The sequence below is a fragment of the Leopardus geoffroyi genome, chromosome D4 (assembly GCF_018350155.1).
Source record: "Leopardus geoffroyi isolate Oge1 chromosome D4, O.geoffroyi_Oge1_pat1.0, whole genome shotgun sequence".
Taxonomy (NCBI): domain Eukaryota; kingdom Metazoa; phylum Chordata; class Mammalia; order Carnivora; family Felidae; genus Leopardus; species Leopardus geoffroyi.
Window position 1 is genome coordinate 55700414 of NC_059342.1, and position 17699 is coordinate 55718112.

General features: G+C 40.2%; 1 protein-coding gene across 2 annotated transcripts in view; it reads left to right on the forward strand.

Annotated features, from left to right (window-relative positions):
- The window catches only part of NFX1 (nuclear transcription factor, X-box binding 1), a 74295-nt gene that overhangs the window by 13352 nt on the left and 43244 nt on the right, over positions 1–17699 (forward strand). For both annotated transcript variants that reach the window (XM_045469991.1, XM_045469992.1), the window contains exons 3-7: positions 3915–4073; positions 6148–6225; positions 10996–11101; positions 14437–14508; positions 16202–16341. In XM_045469991.1, coding sequence (XP_045325947.1) covers positions 3915–4073; positions 6148–6225; positions 10996–11101; positions 14437–14508; positions 16202–16341 — 555 coding nt within the window. The remainder of the gene's footprint in view (positions 1–3914; positions 4074–6147; positions 6226–10995; positions 11102–14436; positions 14509–16201; positions 16342–17699) is intronic.

Consider the following 17699-nt stretch of genomic DNA (forward strand, 5'->3'; position numbering starts at 1 on the left):
TGATTATTATTTTTACATAATCACAGTGTATTCTTGGATTTTTCAAATTAGTATTGTTTTAGAACTTTTTTTTTTTTAAGTTATTTATTGGTGCATCTGAAAAGTTTGTAGTCAGTTAACACTTCAATCAGGTCTCTTTGTTCTTCCAATTATTTCAATGGGAAATAATCTTTACTGATATGCTCTCAAAGTAGAAGTATAGAGTAGACACAGTTATGGCTGAGAAATTATGGGGAAGCCCTAGTGAGAGAGGGTTTAGATTGAAAAAGAGCCAGTGGTCAGACCAGGGCTGGCATCCAGCAGACAAGAGCCTTGGACCTGAAATGTAATAGTTGATCAGCACAGAGCTGTTCTAGGACACTACCATATTTTACATATGTTAAACATGTTTGGATAAAACTGAAGTATTGTTAGTGAAAGGATTATACTGTTTCTAGATCTTTCTGGAACCTTTTGCTATATATTTTTTTCTTTTCATTCACTCATACAAGTTTTTTTTTTTTCATTTATTTATTATTGAGAGACAGAGAGACACAGAGCATGAGCGGGGGAGGGGTAGAGAGAGGGCAAGACACAGAATCTGAAGTAGGCTTCAGGCTCTGAGCTGTCAGCATAGCCTGAAGCGGGGCTCGATCTCATGGAGTGTGAGATCATGACCTGAGCTGAAGTCGGTTGCTTAACCAACTGAGCCACCCAGGCGCCCCCATTCATACAAGTATTATTGAGTGCTCACTATGTCCCAGGCAGCGCTATAGGTAAAAACCTCAGCCCTTGAGGGAGTGTACATTCTATGTACAGAGTTAGGACATAAGTAAGGTGAAATAAGTAAAATATATGATCTATAAGGTTCAAGTGGTGTGGAGAAAAAATAAATAGTATGGAAAATAGATAGGGAATGTTGAGGAAGTGGGTTTCAAATTTTTAAAGTATGGCCAGAGACTGCCTCATTGTGAAGATCACATTTTGAGTAAACACCTGAAGGCACTAAGGGACTGAGCTATGTTGGTGTCTAGGGAAAAGTATTCTAGGCAGAGGGAACAACAAACTGTAAAGATCCTCAGGCAGAAATATGCCTGCCAGTCTGGGGCTAGGAAGGCAGCCATTGTGTTCTCAGAGGGAAGGAAGAATAGCCATAAGGACCCAGAAGTGATGAAGGCCGTCATAAGGACTTTGGCTTTTACAAGCATGTGATGGAGGAACCATTGGCAAGTTCTGGGCATGAGTGGCATCATCTAATTTGCATTTTAACAGGCTCCCTCCGGCTGCTGTGTTGAGAATAGACAAGTAGAGCAAGGACAGAAATAGGGGAGACTAGTTAGGAGGCCATTTTAATAATCCCAGGTAAATGGATAGTCGTTTGGGCCATACTAATAAGGGGTTGGATTCTGGATCTATTTTGAAGGTAGAGCCAGAAGGATTTACTGTCAGATTGAACATGGGATATGAGAGAGACAGCCTTTAGAAAGGGCTTGGTAGGGGCGCCTGGGTGGCGCAGTCGGTTAAGCGTCCGACTTCAGCCAGGTCACGATCTCGCGGTCCGTGAGTTCGAGTCCCGCGTCAGGCATTGGGCTGATGGCTCAGAGCCTGGAGCCTGTTTCCGATTCTGTGTCTCCCTCTCTCTCTGCCCCTCCCCCGTTCATGCTCTGTCTCTCTCTGTCCCAAAAATAAAAAATAAACATTGAAAAAAAAAATTAAAAAAAAAAAAAAAAAAGAAAGGGCTTGGTAGAGCTTTGTGGGTTACTCAAAGTTGGCAGTTGTTCCCACACCACTATATGTGTGTGCATCCTAGTGGTCAATTTCACTGTGGCTAGATTTAGAAACATCACATATAAAACAATAATTATTTATTAACAAGCCATAAACTTAATGAATAAGAGAAACAGTAAAATAAAAAGACAACTTTCAGGGTAAAAATCAAAACAATAGTCTCTCATAGGGCTTTCGTGTATGTTCCAAACTTCACTTACTTTTTTGTGTCCTTTACTTTTTTTTGTTGTTGTTGTTTATTTATTTTGAGAGAGAGAGCACAAGCAGAGGAGGGGCAGAGAGAGGGAGAGAATCCCAAACAGGTTCTGCACTGACCTGAGCCAAAATCAAAAGTTGGATGCTTAACCAACTGAGCCATCCAGGCACCCCTGTGTCCTTTACTTCTCTCTCAGTTCTGCTCTGGAATAGTCAATAGGCATTTTCTACAAAAAGTATCTCCAATGTAATTCTTACAAACTATTCCTCTGCCCCAGTCAGGCTCTTGTATATAGATGACTCAAATGTAATCTCACTTTCTAATGAGCTCTTACTTAACTTACCCTTAAGAATCTTCCACACATACTGTGCTAACTGGTAGAAAATATAATTAACTTTGTTATTCACAGATGTTACCTATGCAGGATAGGGTATTCCTGCTTTTAAGAAAGTCTGGTTCCTCAGTTTTTATAATATAATTAAGTTTTATGTTAATGTTTATATGTTATTTAAAGCAAGTAGATTCTCCTTTATCAGCTACATAAAATCTTTATTCCAGACTTTCCTGACAGCAAAAGAACTATCCCAGAAACTTTACTGAACTTTTAAGGGAGAGAAGTTGTAGAACAGAGTAGGTGATACTCATTTATTTCTTCATCCATTCATTTAATAAATATTTACTGAGCACCTGCTAAAGGCCAGGCACTGGAAATACAACAGTGAGCAAGGCTCTGGCCCTGCCTCACAGACCTTAAAGTCCCCATGTTCTATGTTTCTTTTGACGTTAAATCGGACAAAGTAATCTGAGGAGAGCTAAAATTATGGAGTGATTAAAATGCAAATTTGTGGAGTGCCTGGTGGCTCAGTCAGTTGAGTGTCAGACTCTTGGTTTCAGCTCAGGTCATGATCCCAGGGTTGTGGGACTAAGCCCCACGTTGGGCTCTGAGCTGAGCATGGAACCTGCTTGGGATTCTCTCTCTCTCCCTCTGTCCCTCCCCTCCTTGTGCACTTTATGCATAAAGTGCTTTAGCACAGCACTTGGCATGGTGCATTCAAGGTTAGTTATTTTATTCTTATAACCTATTTGGACCTGATAACAAATAAAATAGTGTTATGAAGTAAATGCTAAAAATACGGACTGAAAAAGAAATTCTCTCTCTCTTTCTCTCTCTCTCTCTCTCTCTCTCTCTCTCTCTCTCACACACACACACACACACACACACACACACACACACACCTCTCAAGAGCACCTGACTATACTTGGGATCTAGAAAGGCTTTGCTGAGATCGTGTTTAAGGAAAAGTCTGGAAGTGGGTGATGGTATTAAGGAAAACATGTAGGAGGATTCCATGATACTGCTCTCTCTCAGCAGATGTTGGGCTTCTGAAGACAAGTTCTGTGTCTCCTTTAGTCTAGTAACCCTACCATAGGGTTGTGGTAAACACCAATAATACCTTTGTTGAGTAGATCAACTCAAGACTTTCATGGCAACTGCTAGAAGAGATGTTACCACCCTGGGTTCTTGGAACCTGTGCAGGCTTAGGTTTCTTTCAGCTGACCACTGCACCTTCATGAGCCCCTTCCTAGCCCGAATCCATGGATCTGGATCAGATTCAGAGGAGGCAAGGTAAGGTGCTGCAATGCATTGGCTTCTTAAACTGTGTCATGAGGGGCATTTGGATACTCCATCGGTTCCTGAGCAGTTTCTTGGGAATGTTTCCTCAGTTTTGGGAATCCCCACCTGAATGTCTACTTCCTAAGTCTTCTCCCTCAGTATATTCCTATTCTTTCTTGGCCCCAAACACTGAACAACCACCTTACTCAGAATCAGACAAGATACTTAAAACCTCTCTGTTTGGATTCTTCTCTCAAATCCCTTTCTCATCCTTGGTTGACTAAAGTAAGGAATGTTTTTCTATGTTTGAATTAATTTGTTTGGTTTTTTAAACAGGTTCTCTAATTGAACAGCTAACTACAGAAAAATATGAGTGTATGGTGTGCTGTGAATTGGTTCGCGTCACAGCGCCAGTGTGGAGTTGTCAGAGCTGTTATCATGTGTTTCATTTGAACTGCATAAAGAAATGGGCAAGGTCTCCAGCCTCTCAAGCAGGTCAGTCATTTCTCTCTTCTGAATATTCTCACTTATTTGATATATTCAGGTTTAAAACTTAGCCTTTTTTTTTTTTTTTAAGGTTTTATTTTTAAGTACATCCAATATGGGGCTCGAACTTACAGCTTCACGATCAAGAGTCACATGCTCCACCGACTGAGCCAGCCAGTTGACCCTTTAACCTAGCTATTTAATTCCTCTTGAATATTTTATCTGCTATGTTGCCTTGAACATGTTTCAGATGACCAGTATTAAGCTATAGATCTTAAATGGCTAAGGAGTGCTTGGCTGGCTCAGTCAGTAGAGCATGCAACTCTTGATCCTGGGGTCATGAGTTCAAGCCCAATGTTCGGTGGAGAGCTTACTTAAAAAATAAAAATAAAATTTAAAAAAAGGAAAGACATTTTTAAAACCAGCTAACATAACAATACTAAAATATATTTGGAATAGAACAAAATCAGTCACATTAACTGAAAACTTATCCAAGTAGCAACTATAGAAAACATTTCCTGTATAGTTTGCTTTAGAAAATTTATAGAAAGCAGTTGTTGGGTTTTGTTTTGTTTTGTTTTGTTTTGTTTTGTTTTGGAAGCGGTGGTTTAGTTTACCCCTAGGGTGTTAAAGTTGCATTATCTTTAACAGATCTTCTCCATAGTATTTTGTGGGTTTTTCCTAAAGTATACTGCTATTTGTGGATAGTGTAAATGTGTTAATAACATGTTTTCTGATTTGTAACTCTTCCATAATTTAAGACATCTCGAGGTACCTGGCTGGGTCAGTCGGTAGACCATACAGCTCTTTATTGCAGGGGTTGTGGGTTCAAGCCCCATGTGGTATATAGAGATTACTTAAAAATAAAATCTAATAAAAAAAAAAAGATATCTGGGTTTTCCTGCATGTACTCAAATATTTTATCTTTTTTCTCAAGCCAAGATTTAGATAATGTTTACCTTAATACTAAAAGTGTTGCTTAAAAAAGGGTGGAGTGTCTGGGTGGCTCAGTCAGTTAAGTGTCTGACTTCAGCTTAGGTCATGATCTCGAGGTTCGTGAGTTCAAGCCCACATCAGGCTCTATGCTGACGGCTCGGAGCCTGGAGCCTGCTTTGGATTTTGTGTCTCCCATTCTCTCTGCCCCTCCCCTGTTCACGCTCTGTCTCTCTCTCCTTCATAAATAAATAAATAAATAGATAAATAAATAAATTTTTAAAGTTAAAAAAAAATAGTGCTACATTTCTACCACATAATGAAATGATAATTATGTGAAATGATACAGGTATTAGGTAATGCTATGATGATAATCATATTGTAGTATATAAATGTATCAAATCAACATGTTGTATATCTTAAACAGGGCTATATGTGGGGCGCCTGGGTGGCTCAGTCAGTTAAGCGGCCAACTTCGGCTCAGGTCATGATCTCACGGTCTGTGAGTTCGAGCCCCGTGTCAGGCTCTGTGCTGACAGCTCAGAGCCTGGAGCCTGTTTCGGATTCTGTGTCTCCCTCTCTCTGACCCTCCCCCGTTCATGCTGTCTCTCTCTGTCTCAAAAATAAATAAACGTTAAAAAAAAATTAAAAAAAAAAAAAAACAGGGCTATATGTCAATTATATCTCAATTGACATTAAAAAAAATGGATACCCATTTGATTACCATATCTAAAGTCCTTATAAATATAAGCCCAAATGCAGTATTTAAGCAAAGCATTCAGTATTTTGATTTTGTTTCTTTTTAATATTTATTCATTTTTGAGAGAGAGAGCATGAGCGGGGTGGGGGGGGGGTTTAGGATGGGGGGGCGGAGACAGAGGATCCGAAGCTGGCTCCATGCTGAGAGTAGCAAGCCCAATGCGGGGCTCGAATTCACAAGCTATGAGATCACATGACCTGAGCTGAAGTCGGACTCTCAACTGACTGAGCCACCCAGACACCCTGATTTTGTTTCTTAAATGCCTGATTTGATAACATGAAACAACTACTGTTGCTTCAATATTATGACCTCCTTTATATTTAAATTTTTAAAAATTACATGTGCTTTTGTAAGGAAGTTATTTTGGTTTCCTCTTATTTTTCTTAACAGATGGCCAGAGTGGTTGGAGGTGCCCTGCCTGTCAGAATGTTTCTGCACATGTTCCTAATACTTACACCTGTTTCTGTGGTGAGTTTTTTTGCTTTCACTTGAGTCTCTTCCATTTCATGCATTGTAACTCATTTTCCAGCCCAGAAGAAGTGAGGTACCAGATATGTTTTAGAAGTTACTAATACTCATAAGACTTCAAAGTTACAGGAGTCTACACACATCATCTGCATGTAGTCTATCACACAGCTGGAGTCCCACCCAGGCCTTTGTACTCTTGGCAGGCCGTTCTGGACATGGGCCTTCTCATAGTGCCCACCAGGCGCATACTACTTCTGAGCTGTAGCGCTAGTCTCCTTGATCTTAGCTTTAGACCAGAGCTGACCAGATGGTAGAGGCAGGTATACACATGGACTCCCTTAACTGTTACAGCTTTGATATTCTAGATTTGAGCCCTATGAGAAAAGAATAGTGTTGAAATGTATTTTATTTTAATCCAAGAAATCAGTCATTGGGGTCTTTATAGTAAAGCAAGATTTTCTATAAACCAGCATTACAAACTCTATTCTCCCTCTTTGTGGAATACTTCTTCCTGTTTTTGAATAACTCAATTCCCCTATGTGTTAGTAAAAACTTCCTGCAATCCAGAAGCCATTCCTATTGCTAGTCTATTTTCTGCATGTCTTTTTTTGTTATTTTTTTTCTTCCCTCCCTGTCTTTTAATGGCTGACCTTCATCTGGTTATTGATTTTGCAAATTTTGCTTCTTAACCATCTGTCTCCCTTCTTGAACCATTGCATTTTTGCTTCTTTCCTCGTCACCTTGCTGAAACTATTCAGAAGTCATCAGTAACCCCTTCCTGACCAAATCCAGGGCTGATTTAGAAGTTCTTAACCTTTTTGGTAGCACAACAACCCTTATTTTGACCATTCCTTTTTTTGAAATAACTAGTACTTCCTATTTATTTCTGTATACTTTAATTTGTTGGTATTTCTTTTTTCCCATTATTTAAATAGCAGCTTTCACAAAGAGTTGGCCATTGACTATCAGCTCTTCAACTTCTAGACTAAATCTCTTGGTGAACTCACCTACATAGAATGTTCTTCCTCATATTTTCTTTAAATCCTTGTCACTGACTCCTTATCCATTCAAGTTCTGACCACATTCTCTTCCAAAGGAGGCCTCGCTTTCTTATGCCTTCTTCACTTTGGCCACTCTTTTATTTGGAATCTGCTGGTCTGGTATGTTTTATTGCCAAAATTTGAACCTTAAGAGATAATAAAATAATATTTGTTGAAGGAATGAATATTTTGGAATGTACTATTGGAAAGGCAATGTGAGAAATGCCTGGCTGGCTCAGTCAGTAGAGCATGCAACTCTTGATCTCAGGGTCATGAGTTCAAGCCCCATGTTGGGCATGGAACCTACTTAAAATAAAAATTAAAAAAAAGAAAGAAAGAAAGGCAACATGAAACTGGAAGTGAGACATTCATGTAAAACTGTGCAAATAGGACCAATACCAAGGCTTAATTACCTTATTTTAAAGGATTAAAAAAATTTTTTTTTAAGTTTATCTTAGATAAATAGAGACAGAGCACGAGTTGGGGAGGGGCAGAGAAAGAGGGAGACAGAGAATCCAAAGCAGGCTTCAGGCTCTGAGCAGTCGGCACAGAGCCCAACGTGGGGCTCGAATTCATGAACTGTGAGATCATGACCTGAGCCAAAAATCAGAGGCTTAACAACCTACTGAGCCACCCAGGCACTCCTAAAGGAATTTTAAACATAACACACCACAGTGGAATGAAAAATCTTTACCTTCACCGACAAAGTAGATATGAGACCCTAAGAAGGTAGAAGAATGTGGGGTGGAGGTCAGGATGATCTGAGCAAGGTAAAATGGTGTGGGAATACAAATAATGGCCTTATTTTACCTAATCACTTTGCCTCACTTAGTTCTTTCAGGAGACCATTAACATACTTTATTGAGCACTTATTAATGCAGCAAGCACTATGAAGAAACAGAGGGGACTAAAACTGTTTATTAACTTCCCAGAGCTTACAGTCTAAGAGCTAAGACACAATTAACTTTATGTTCTATAAGTCCAAGGTGCTGTGGGAGATCTTTGGCGTGAATTATGATGTTGGGCTATATGATTAAGGGAATCCTTAAAAAGGAGATAGAATTCAACTGGGCTTGAAAATATGTAAAATTTTCGTAGGAGAAAAGATTTGTTGAAGAAAATAGCTTAAGCAGATGTTTAAAAATAAGACTTTTGGGGCACCTGGGTGGCTCAGTCGGTTAAGCGTCCGACTTCGGCTCAGGTCATGATCTCGCGGTCCGTGGGTTCAAGCCCCGCGTTGAGCTCTGTGCTGACAGCTCAGAGCCTGGAGCCTGTTTCGGATCCTGCGTCTCCCTCTTTCTCTGACCCTCCCCTGTTCATGCTCTCTCTCTCTCTCTGTCTCAAAAATAAATAAATGTTAAAAAAAAAAAATTAAAAAAAAAATAAAAATAAGACTTTTTTTCAGAAGGGAGAGTCATTGGTTATGGAGCAGGATCTGTGAAGGCAGAGATGTTGGAAATGACTAGAAAGGTCAGGGCTGACTTCTTGATGTCAGGCTTACATGTAGGGATTTCATTTTTCAGGCTGTGGGAAGCCACCAAGGGCATCAATGTGATTCTTTATGAAGATTAGTCTGCTGGGAGTGAATAGAGAATTTGGGAGCCTAAACATTTTGGGGACTTGTAAGAACCCAGATGAAGAATAATAAGTCTACAGTGGGTGTTAGAGTGGGGCAGAAAGGAGGATTTCAAAGTAAACAGAAATTAACAGCAATAGGAAAGGAAATGGGAATGGAAAAGCATTGGGAAAGGGAAGAACCCAAATGTGTCTCTGAAGTATCATTTTGGAAATGATGATACCAAGGACAGAAAAGGGGAGGTCAAGAGAACCAGTACTGATGGGACAGTGAGTTCAGTTTAGAAATGTTGAGTTGGAGGAGTGAACAACACATCCAGTGAGAGGTGTCCAACAAGGAGTTAAGAATATTTATGGGGCACCTGGGTGGCTGTCAGTTAAGTGGCTGACTTCGGCTCAGGTCATGATCTCATGGTGTGTGAGTTCGAGGCCCGCATCGGGTTCTGTGTTGATAGCTCAGAGCCTGGAGCCTGCTTTGGATTCTGTCTCTCTCTGTCTCTGCCTCTGCCCTGCTTGCACTCTGTCTCTCTCACTCAAAAATAAATGAACATTTTTTAAAAATTAAAAAAATATATATTTAAAGAGAGATCAGGACTCGGGGATGATAGTTGCATTTGAGAGTAGTAGAGACCCTAGTGGATGAAAGGGTAAGGGGTAAAAAGTGTCTAATGCAGAACCCTGGCAGGAAGAAGAAAAATAAGACATCATTTAGAGTCAGGGAAAAGAGGTTGAGCCATTGAAAGATGGTAGGGGAAAACCAGGCCACTGTATTGGAGCAAAAAAGTACAGAGGCAGGGAAGCTTTTCTAATAGTCTGAAGGTGAGGTTCTGGCTAACAGAGAGGCAAGAGTAGAAGTAGCAGGGGAGATGAGGTGAGGCACACTATGTACGGAAATTGAGAAGATTAAGTAGAATGTGGAAAGGGGGACTCCTGGGTGGCTCAGTCGGTTAAGTGTCCGACTTCGGCTCAGGTCATGATCTCATGACTGACGAGTTTGAGCCCGGTGTCGGACTCTGTGCTGACAGCTCAGAGCCTGGAGCCTGCTTCAGATTCTGTGTCTCCCTCTCTCTCTGCTTCTCCCCCACTTGCACTCTGCAGCTCTCTCTCAAAAATAAACATTAAAAAAAAGAATATGGAAAGAAAAAGAGGAGTCAGGGATGACTCTAGTTTTTGAGTTTGACTCCAATGGTGATGATATCACTGATAGAAATAGGGAACACAGAAAGGGGTTTAAGAGGGAAGATGCTAACTTTGGTTGTAAATGTAGACAGTTTGGGGTGACTGTGACACCCCAAGCAGAGATGTTTGGCAGATGGTTGGACAGGGATGGCTGGAACTGAGGATTTAGGACAATGCAGAAAATACAGATTTGGGGGAAAGAAAAAAAGAAAGTGTAGTATTGGGAATCATGGGCCTTTAGGTGTATTGAACCTCTCAACATGAATATTTCTGAAAGAAACAAGATAGAAAAGCAGAGGCCAAAGACTGGGAACAGGCCATCAATTTAGGGTGTAAATTGCCCAAGTAAGGATGAGTTCCTCAAGGGCATGGAGGAGTCCTGTGCCTCAGTTTTACTCTTCCTGCGTCTGTGCAAAGTTCATGAAAGATATTTACTAAAGATTTGCAAAGTGACACTAATTATAAATTATTGCCCTTTTATGCCTACTCATAGCTTTAGAATTGGCAATTTCCTACTGTACAGGGAATTTATGTCCTTTCTATCTCTTCCTGCTCCTTCCCCATCTGCCACCCCATTGTTCTCATCCCTTATTTCTTCTTTCTGATCCTTACAGCAGATATTCCCATATACATTCAAGGGCCCATTTACAAAAAATAGATCTTGTAGTGTTTTTTTAATTTTAGATTAAATGTGTCCATTAGTCAAAGTGGCATTTTCATAAGTAAAAGTGACTTTTTATTTCTCTTTTCTATTTCTCTTTTCCTAAATCTTTTAGGATTTATCATATTTAGTGAAGGTTTTGATGATTAGCATTATAGTCATTTTTTAAATTTTACGATGTGGGATCATGTGTTTGTCAGACTAATGGAAACCATACTGAAGTTTCATGCTGTCTAGCTATATTGTACTGTTTCATTAAACTCTAGGATGCAGTTGAAGTTTATACCATTGACTCTCTGATCTGATATGTTTTAGGCAAGGTAAAGAATCCGGAATGGAGCAGAAATGAAATTCCACATAGTTGTGGTGAGGTTTGTAGAAAGAAACAGCCCGGCCAGGACTGTCCACATTCCTGTAACCTGTAAGTTGGAACACGAGACCTCTGGGGGTAGATACACTTTGCTTGTGGCTCTGACTCTATGTATCTGGTGGTTACCATGTAACAGGGTGGGGTGAAGGGCAATATGGTACCATTTGCTAAGCACTTACACTGTGCCAGGCACTCTGCAAGAGTTAACTCATCAAATCCTTGTAACAGTCCAGTGATGTATAGATATTTATCATCTTCATTTTACTGATGAGGCTCAGCAAGGCCAAGCATCTTGTCCAAGGTCATAGTGCTAAGACATGGTGGAGCTGGGATTTCCAAAGCCAGTGCTCCTACCACTACATTATACTGCTGGCTTCTAAGAAGAAATATTCCCCCATGATATCCAGGTCCAGAAGAGTATATAGGACAAACTTCTGTCTGTAGAGTCCTGTTGCACAGTGTTTTTAGGATGTGAATCCCTTCTGTACAATAAGTAGCCAACTTGACAATATATCCAGTCAGCTTCTCAGTAATAAGAGGAATAGGAGTGCTTGGGTGGCTCAGTTGGTTAAGCATCCGACTCTTGATTTCGGCTCGGGTCATGGTCTCACAGTTTGTGAGATAGAGCCCCATGTCAGCCTCTGCTGACAGTCCAGAGCCTGCTTGGGATTCTCTCCTTCTCCCTCTCTCTCTGCCCCTCCCACCCTCATGTGTGCTCTCTTTCTCTCTTTCAAAATAAATAAATATTTTAAAAAATGTTTTTAATAAGTAAATAATAAGAGGAATACCTAATACTAACAGTTGATCAGTTACAAATGACAAAATTCTACAGCTTTAACTTAAGACAAATTTTTAATTCCTGGGTTCAAGTCACTCAACAGTTGTATGACCTTGGATAAGTTACTTCTTTAAGCTTCATTTTCTGCATCTGTAAAATAGTAATGATATGAGCAACAACACTTATAGATGTCTATGAATATTAATTCAATGCATCTAAGAGGCTTGGTACAGAGTCTGGCACATGGTAAATGGTCAAGTAATGGCAACTTGCTTTTATTACCCAAATCTAAGAGTAAAACAGACATCAAACTATTATCTTGGTACTTCTGCTACTTAGAGCAGGGGTAATTGTTGGGCCAGAGGCATTGTGGTTAAGATGTGGGGGTGGTGCTGGGGAATTGTCTGTGGTGGGAGAGCTGTCCAGATGGGGCTACGCAGCTTGGCCTGCTACCTGCCAGGTAGTTGGCCCCTCTTCTTCTTTTACTGCTTCCATAGGTCCTTCCTTAGAACCCAGGGACTCATCTGTTTAAACTCTTCCATCCCTCAGTTGGCATTTTAAGTAAATTCAATAATAATAAGTTAACCCTCTGCATGAACTATCATTCTGAAGCCTTTAGCAGAAATGGCCCTGTCATGACTACCAGAAAACATCAAAAGTGATGCAGATCAGGTGGTCAATACCATGGCTGAAGGGAAAGGAGTCCCTAAAACTTGCTCTTTTGTGGCTTTGGAAATCCTTCTCTTGACAGCTGTCCTGTTACTCCTGTCAGGCCCCTAGAGGTTGCCAAATCCTATTCCCTGACAGCACCTTCCTTTCAAAAGAAAACATTGAGTTTCTCTCATTTATATATATCCGGACTCAGAAGCCACAGTTGGCCCCTTTGTGTCTCTATTTTGGGTTGTTTCATAGATTATAAAATTCTCTGGAGGAGTTATTCTCAACCCTCTTTACACATTAGAGTCATTAAGGAGCATTTTAAAACACCAGTGCCCTGTCTCTACCTTGTAGCAATTGAATCAGTCTTTGGGGGGGTGGGTCTTTCCCTAGGATTCTAATAAAGAGCCAGTGTTGTGAACCACTGCTCTAAAGGTTATAAAAACCTGGGATTGAGGGGTGCCTGGGTGGCTCATTTGGTTAGGTGTTTGACTCTTGATTTTGGCTTAGGTCATGATCTCGTGGATTGTGGGATCAAGCCCCAAGTCAGGCTCTGCACTGGCTGTGTGGATCCTGCTTGGGGGATTCTCTGTCTCCGTCTCTCTCTCTCTATCCCTCCTCTGCTGTCTCTCTCAAAAATGAATGAACTTTAACACACACACACACACACACACACACACACACACACACACACACACACACACCTGGGATTGAGTCTAGGTCTGAGGGATATTTGAAATAACCTGGAGTCATCCACACCTGACCAGCAATGTATCTTGTCAGTTTAAAGTTATTTAAATGTGCAGCCATGAAAATCATTTCACCTGACAGGGTTGCAGCATATCATGTGAAATACAACTGTTGAATGATAATAGTCATCTTTAAAGAAATGCTTAAACTTGAGTCTTATGTGGATTCTGTCTGTTGAAATGGGTCACCCTAGAAAATTAGGCACTTGTTCCTGGATTGTTTTTAGTGTTTAAAACTTATTTAAGAATTATCAGAGCGGGTGTAGGAGTCATATTAAAAAATCCAGCCAGGCCACTATATAGGCACACCTGGTTTTTTATACCAAATTCTTTTACCGACTTGATTTATTAAACTTGGTTGTAATTGGCCTATAATTCCCAAAGGATTGTGATTTGCCATCACATAGAATGACCCCCACAAACGTTTCCAAAGAAGTTCCCAAAATATTTTTTAAATGGTTGTATTTCTAAATTAGTGTGTAAGTTACCAGGGTATCTCTTTTGAAGAGAATAGTATCTATTTGAATATATAAATTCCATTTTCTAATTTTTTTGGTTTCTTTATATCATCACTCCTAGAAGAAGCATTCTGTTCAGAAGTCTAATTCTGACCTATCGCATATCTCTAATTCCAGTTCTTTTCCATGAATCCCTTTTTCCTTTGTTCTCTCTTTGCATTACTTACCAGCATGCCTTCCCTCATGTCAGCCTTCTTTTCACCGATCCCATTGTTAGCCCATCACCTGATTATATACTAGCTGATATAAATGTCTGTACTTCTCATGGACCTATTGGATTTATGCTTTATTGCGTCGCTCAGGTTCTGATCTTCTAAGAGATTCCATCGCCCATTCTGCCATTCATCTGAGTGGCAAGCTATTTTTATTCCTACACATCTCACTAAGTGGGCTAAGACCATCTATGGACATGTCATCTTTGTCAGACCCAAATAAAACCAGTATTTTGACTTGGGCTGTATTTTTCTGGTTAAATATTCTAAGATGATAATGCCATCAGTTCCTTCTATATGAAAACATTGTTGGTATCTTTGTTTAAATAGTTTAATCAACTTTAGACAAAGGCTAAAACATTTTGTAGTAGGTTTATTTGTTGCCACATTCACAATAAGACCCAGTAGGGGCAGCTTTGTTCAGGTTTGGATACATGAGCATGATTTATTCATCTAAGCCCTTCTCTTTTAGTCTCTGCCATCCAGGACCTTGCCCACCCTGCCCTGCCTTTATGACTAAAACATGTGAATGTGGACGGACAAGGTAAAGTTAGAACTGTACTCTAAAGACTTCAGTTTCTACATTGATGATTTATCTGTGAATTTCTAAATTAAGAATTAGTAGGTACATATAAATAAGTGGTAAACGTAAATAGTACTTTTTTGTAAAAAGTAGTTTGTTCTGCTGGCCCAATCCTGTTTTGCAGTCTTATAAGTGATTAAGAAGTTATATGCATGGTGAGATTGCCCATTTCAGGTGAAATGCCGAGGTGACAAGGACTTTTTTCTTAACCTCTCTAGTGGGTGAAAGAACCAGGATTGAACCCAGGCTTGTTAAGGTTCAGGACACAGGGGCCATTTACCTGTACCTAGCATAATATCTGACATCTAGGAGGTTTTCAGTGAATATTGTTGAATGAAAGAATAAGTGACCCCAGAGCCCACCCTCTTTTCATTATAATAACAAGTTCTCCATCATCAGGGCAAGGATCAGTGGTAGTTATGGAAGGTCTCTGAGGCCCAGTAAGACCCTGAAATGATTTCTGAACCACAAGACAAAATGGGATTGAGCCAATTTTCAGTGCATCTCATTTGTTTAGCATTTACTGAACTTAAAAGGATAGTAATGCAGCCTGAGAGTCACATGCAAGAGCTCTGGGTCAGAAAGACCAGGTCAGATCTAGGCTCTGCCACTAATTGGTTATTGACATGGGCAAGTTGCTTAAGCCTCATTTTTCTTATAAAATAGAAATAATAGTGTTCACTTCCAGGAGTTTTATTACACATGATGCTGAGCCCTGAAACTGATTATTTGTGTATATAACAGTGAGTTTTTAAAACAAAGTAGGGGACAGAATACAACTCTTTTTGTTGGGGCGGCAGGGTGGCTCTGTTGGTTAAGTGTCCGATTCTTGGTTTGGCTCAGGTCATGATCTCATGGTTCATGGGATTGAGCCCTGTGTCGAGCTCTGTGCTGTCAGCACAGAGCCTGCTTGGGATTCTCTCTCTCCCTTTTTCTGCCCCTCTCTCACTCACTCTCTTTCTCTCTCTCAAAATAAATAACTTAAACTCCTTGCAGGAGAGTAGACTCCAAGCTCTAAACCATTACCCTGCAAGAGTCCTGAAGACAGTTGTCTAAAAGCACTGATCTCATATCCTTCTCTAGCCAATAAGTCAGCAAAATTAAGGTGCTCATTAGAACAAAGCCAGAATGATTTTCCCATCTGAAATCAAAGTCACATACAGTATGTCCTTAAGTATTATAACTGCATAAAATGCCAGAGTACTGGGTTCCAGGAGAATACCATTGTACTTCCAATCTGAGTATGTACATTATAACTACCCCACCCACCCTGCAACTTTCCTACCTCCATCTGTAAGACATTGTAGGAGCCCCAGGCTCTTCCCCTCCTGCCTGGGAGGGGGAGTTCCCCTACCTCGTGGGAACACAGAAGAAATCCACAGAGAGGAACTTCACTTCACTGGTCAGAATATAGGGGAGAGAGAAAGGCAGGGTGGGAAATAAGGAAAACAAAGCAGGAGAAAAGAAAGAGTGGAGAAGAGGAGAGTGATTGAGGAAATAAAGACTGGAGGAGGGAAACAGAAGAGTGGGAAAATGGGGCCAAGAGAAAGGTTTCATAGTTTTGGGGAGGAAGTTTGTGCTTCGTTGTTTAGCTATCCAACAGGAACTTGTCCAGTGTTGACTAATTCTGCCTTTACATCTGTTTTCTTTCCAGGCACACAGTTCGCTGTGGTCAGGCTGTTTCAGTCCACTGTTCCAATCCATGTGAGAATCTTTTGAATTGTGGTCAGCACCATTGTGCTGAGCTATGTCATGGGGGTCAGTGCCAGCCTTGTCGGATCATATTGAACCAGGGTAAGTGGTGGGCACACCAACTAGCAATACTTGTGTACTTTTCTAGAACCTTATTTATAGTTGTGTTGATGACATGGATTGATTCACACCTATAGTCACAAGGCCTCTAGCGTTGTACCTTGGGTAGGAAGAATTGGAGATAAATTAATGCTTAGATGGTTTTCATTAGTTTAGTTACACAATACCACTATAGGTCATTGTCCTGTAGAATTTGAACAGTAGATTTTAAAATGCTGTTTAAGGGGCGCCTGGGTGGCGCAGTCGGTTAAGCGTCCGACTTCAGCCAGGTCACGATCTCGCGGTCCGTGAGTTCGAGCCCCGCGTCAGGCTCTGGGCTGATGGCTCAGAGCCTGGAGCCTGTTTCCGATTCTGTGTCTCCCTCTCTCTCTGCCCCTCCCCCATTCATGCTCTGTCTCTCTCTGTCCCAAAAATAAAATAAACGTTGAAAAAAAAAAATTTTTTTTAAATAAAAAAAAATAAAATGCTGTTTAAAAATAACTACTTGGGAAATTAAAAAAATAAATAAAAAGTAACTGTAAAGGATCTAGAAAGGCCAAAAAAATCTTGAAAAGAATTAACTTGAAAGGATTAAACTATCTGATTTCAAGACATTTAAAGTTCCAGTAATCATGACATTGAGTTGTTGCTGTTAAAGGTAGACTACTAGATGCATGGAAGAGACTAAAGTCCAGAAACAGACCCACATATATACCGTTAGTTGATTTTCAACCACAATGTTAAGTTAATTCAATGGGAAAAGAAGTCTTTTTATAGATGTTGCTAGAACAACTGGATGTATACATAAGAAAAAACAAACCTCAACCCCTAATTTACTCTTTTCACAAAATTAATTCTACATGGATCACAGACTTAAATGTAAAACCCAGAAACATAAAGCTTCCAGAATAAACTATAAGAGAATATTTTCATGACTTTGGGGTTAGGTAAAGATTTCTTGGACAGAACAACAAAAATACTAACCATAAAAGAAAAAAATTGATACATTGAACTTTATCAAAATTAAAAGCTTCTCTTCATCAGAAGATACCATTAAGAAAATGAATAAATCAATTGCATATTGTATCCAGAAATTTTGAAGTACTCTTACAAAGTAATTAAAGATGAACAATGGGGTGCCTGGGTGGCTCAGTGGTTAAGCGTCCGACTTCGGCTCAGGTCATGATCTCACGGTCCGTGAGTTCAAGCCCCGCATCGGGCTTTGAGCTGTCAGCACAGAGCCTGGAGCCTGTTTCAGATTCTGTGTCTCCCTCTCTCTCTCTGCCCATCCTCTATTCATGCTCTGTCCCTCTCTGTCTCAAAAATAAATAAATGTTAAAAAAAATTAAAAAAAAAAAGTA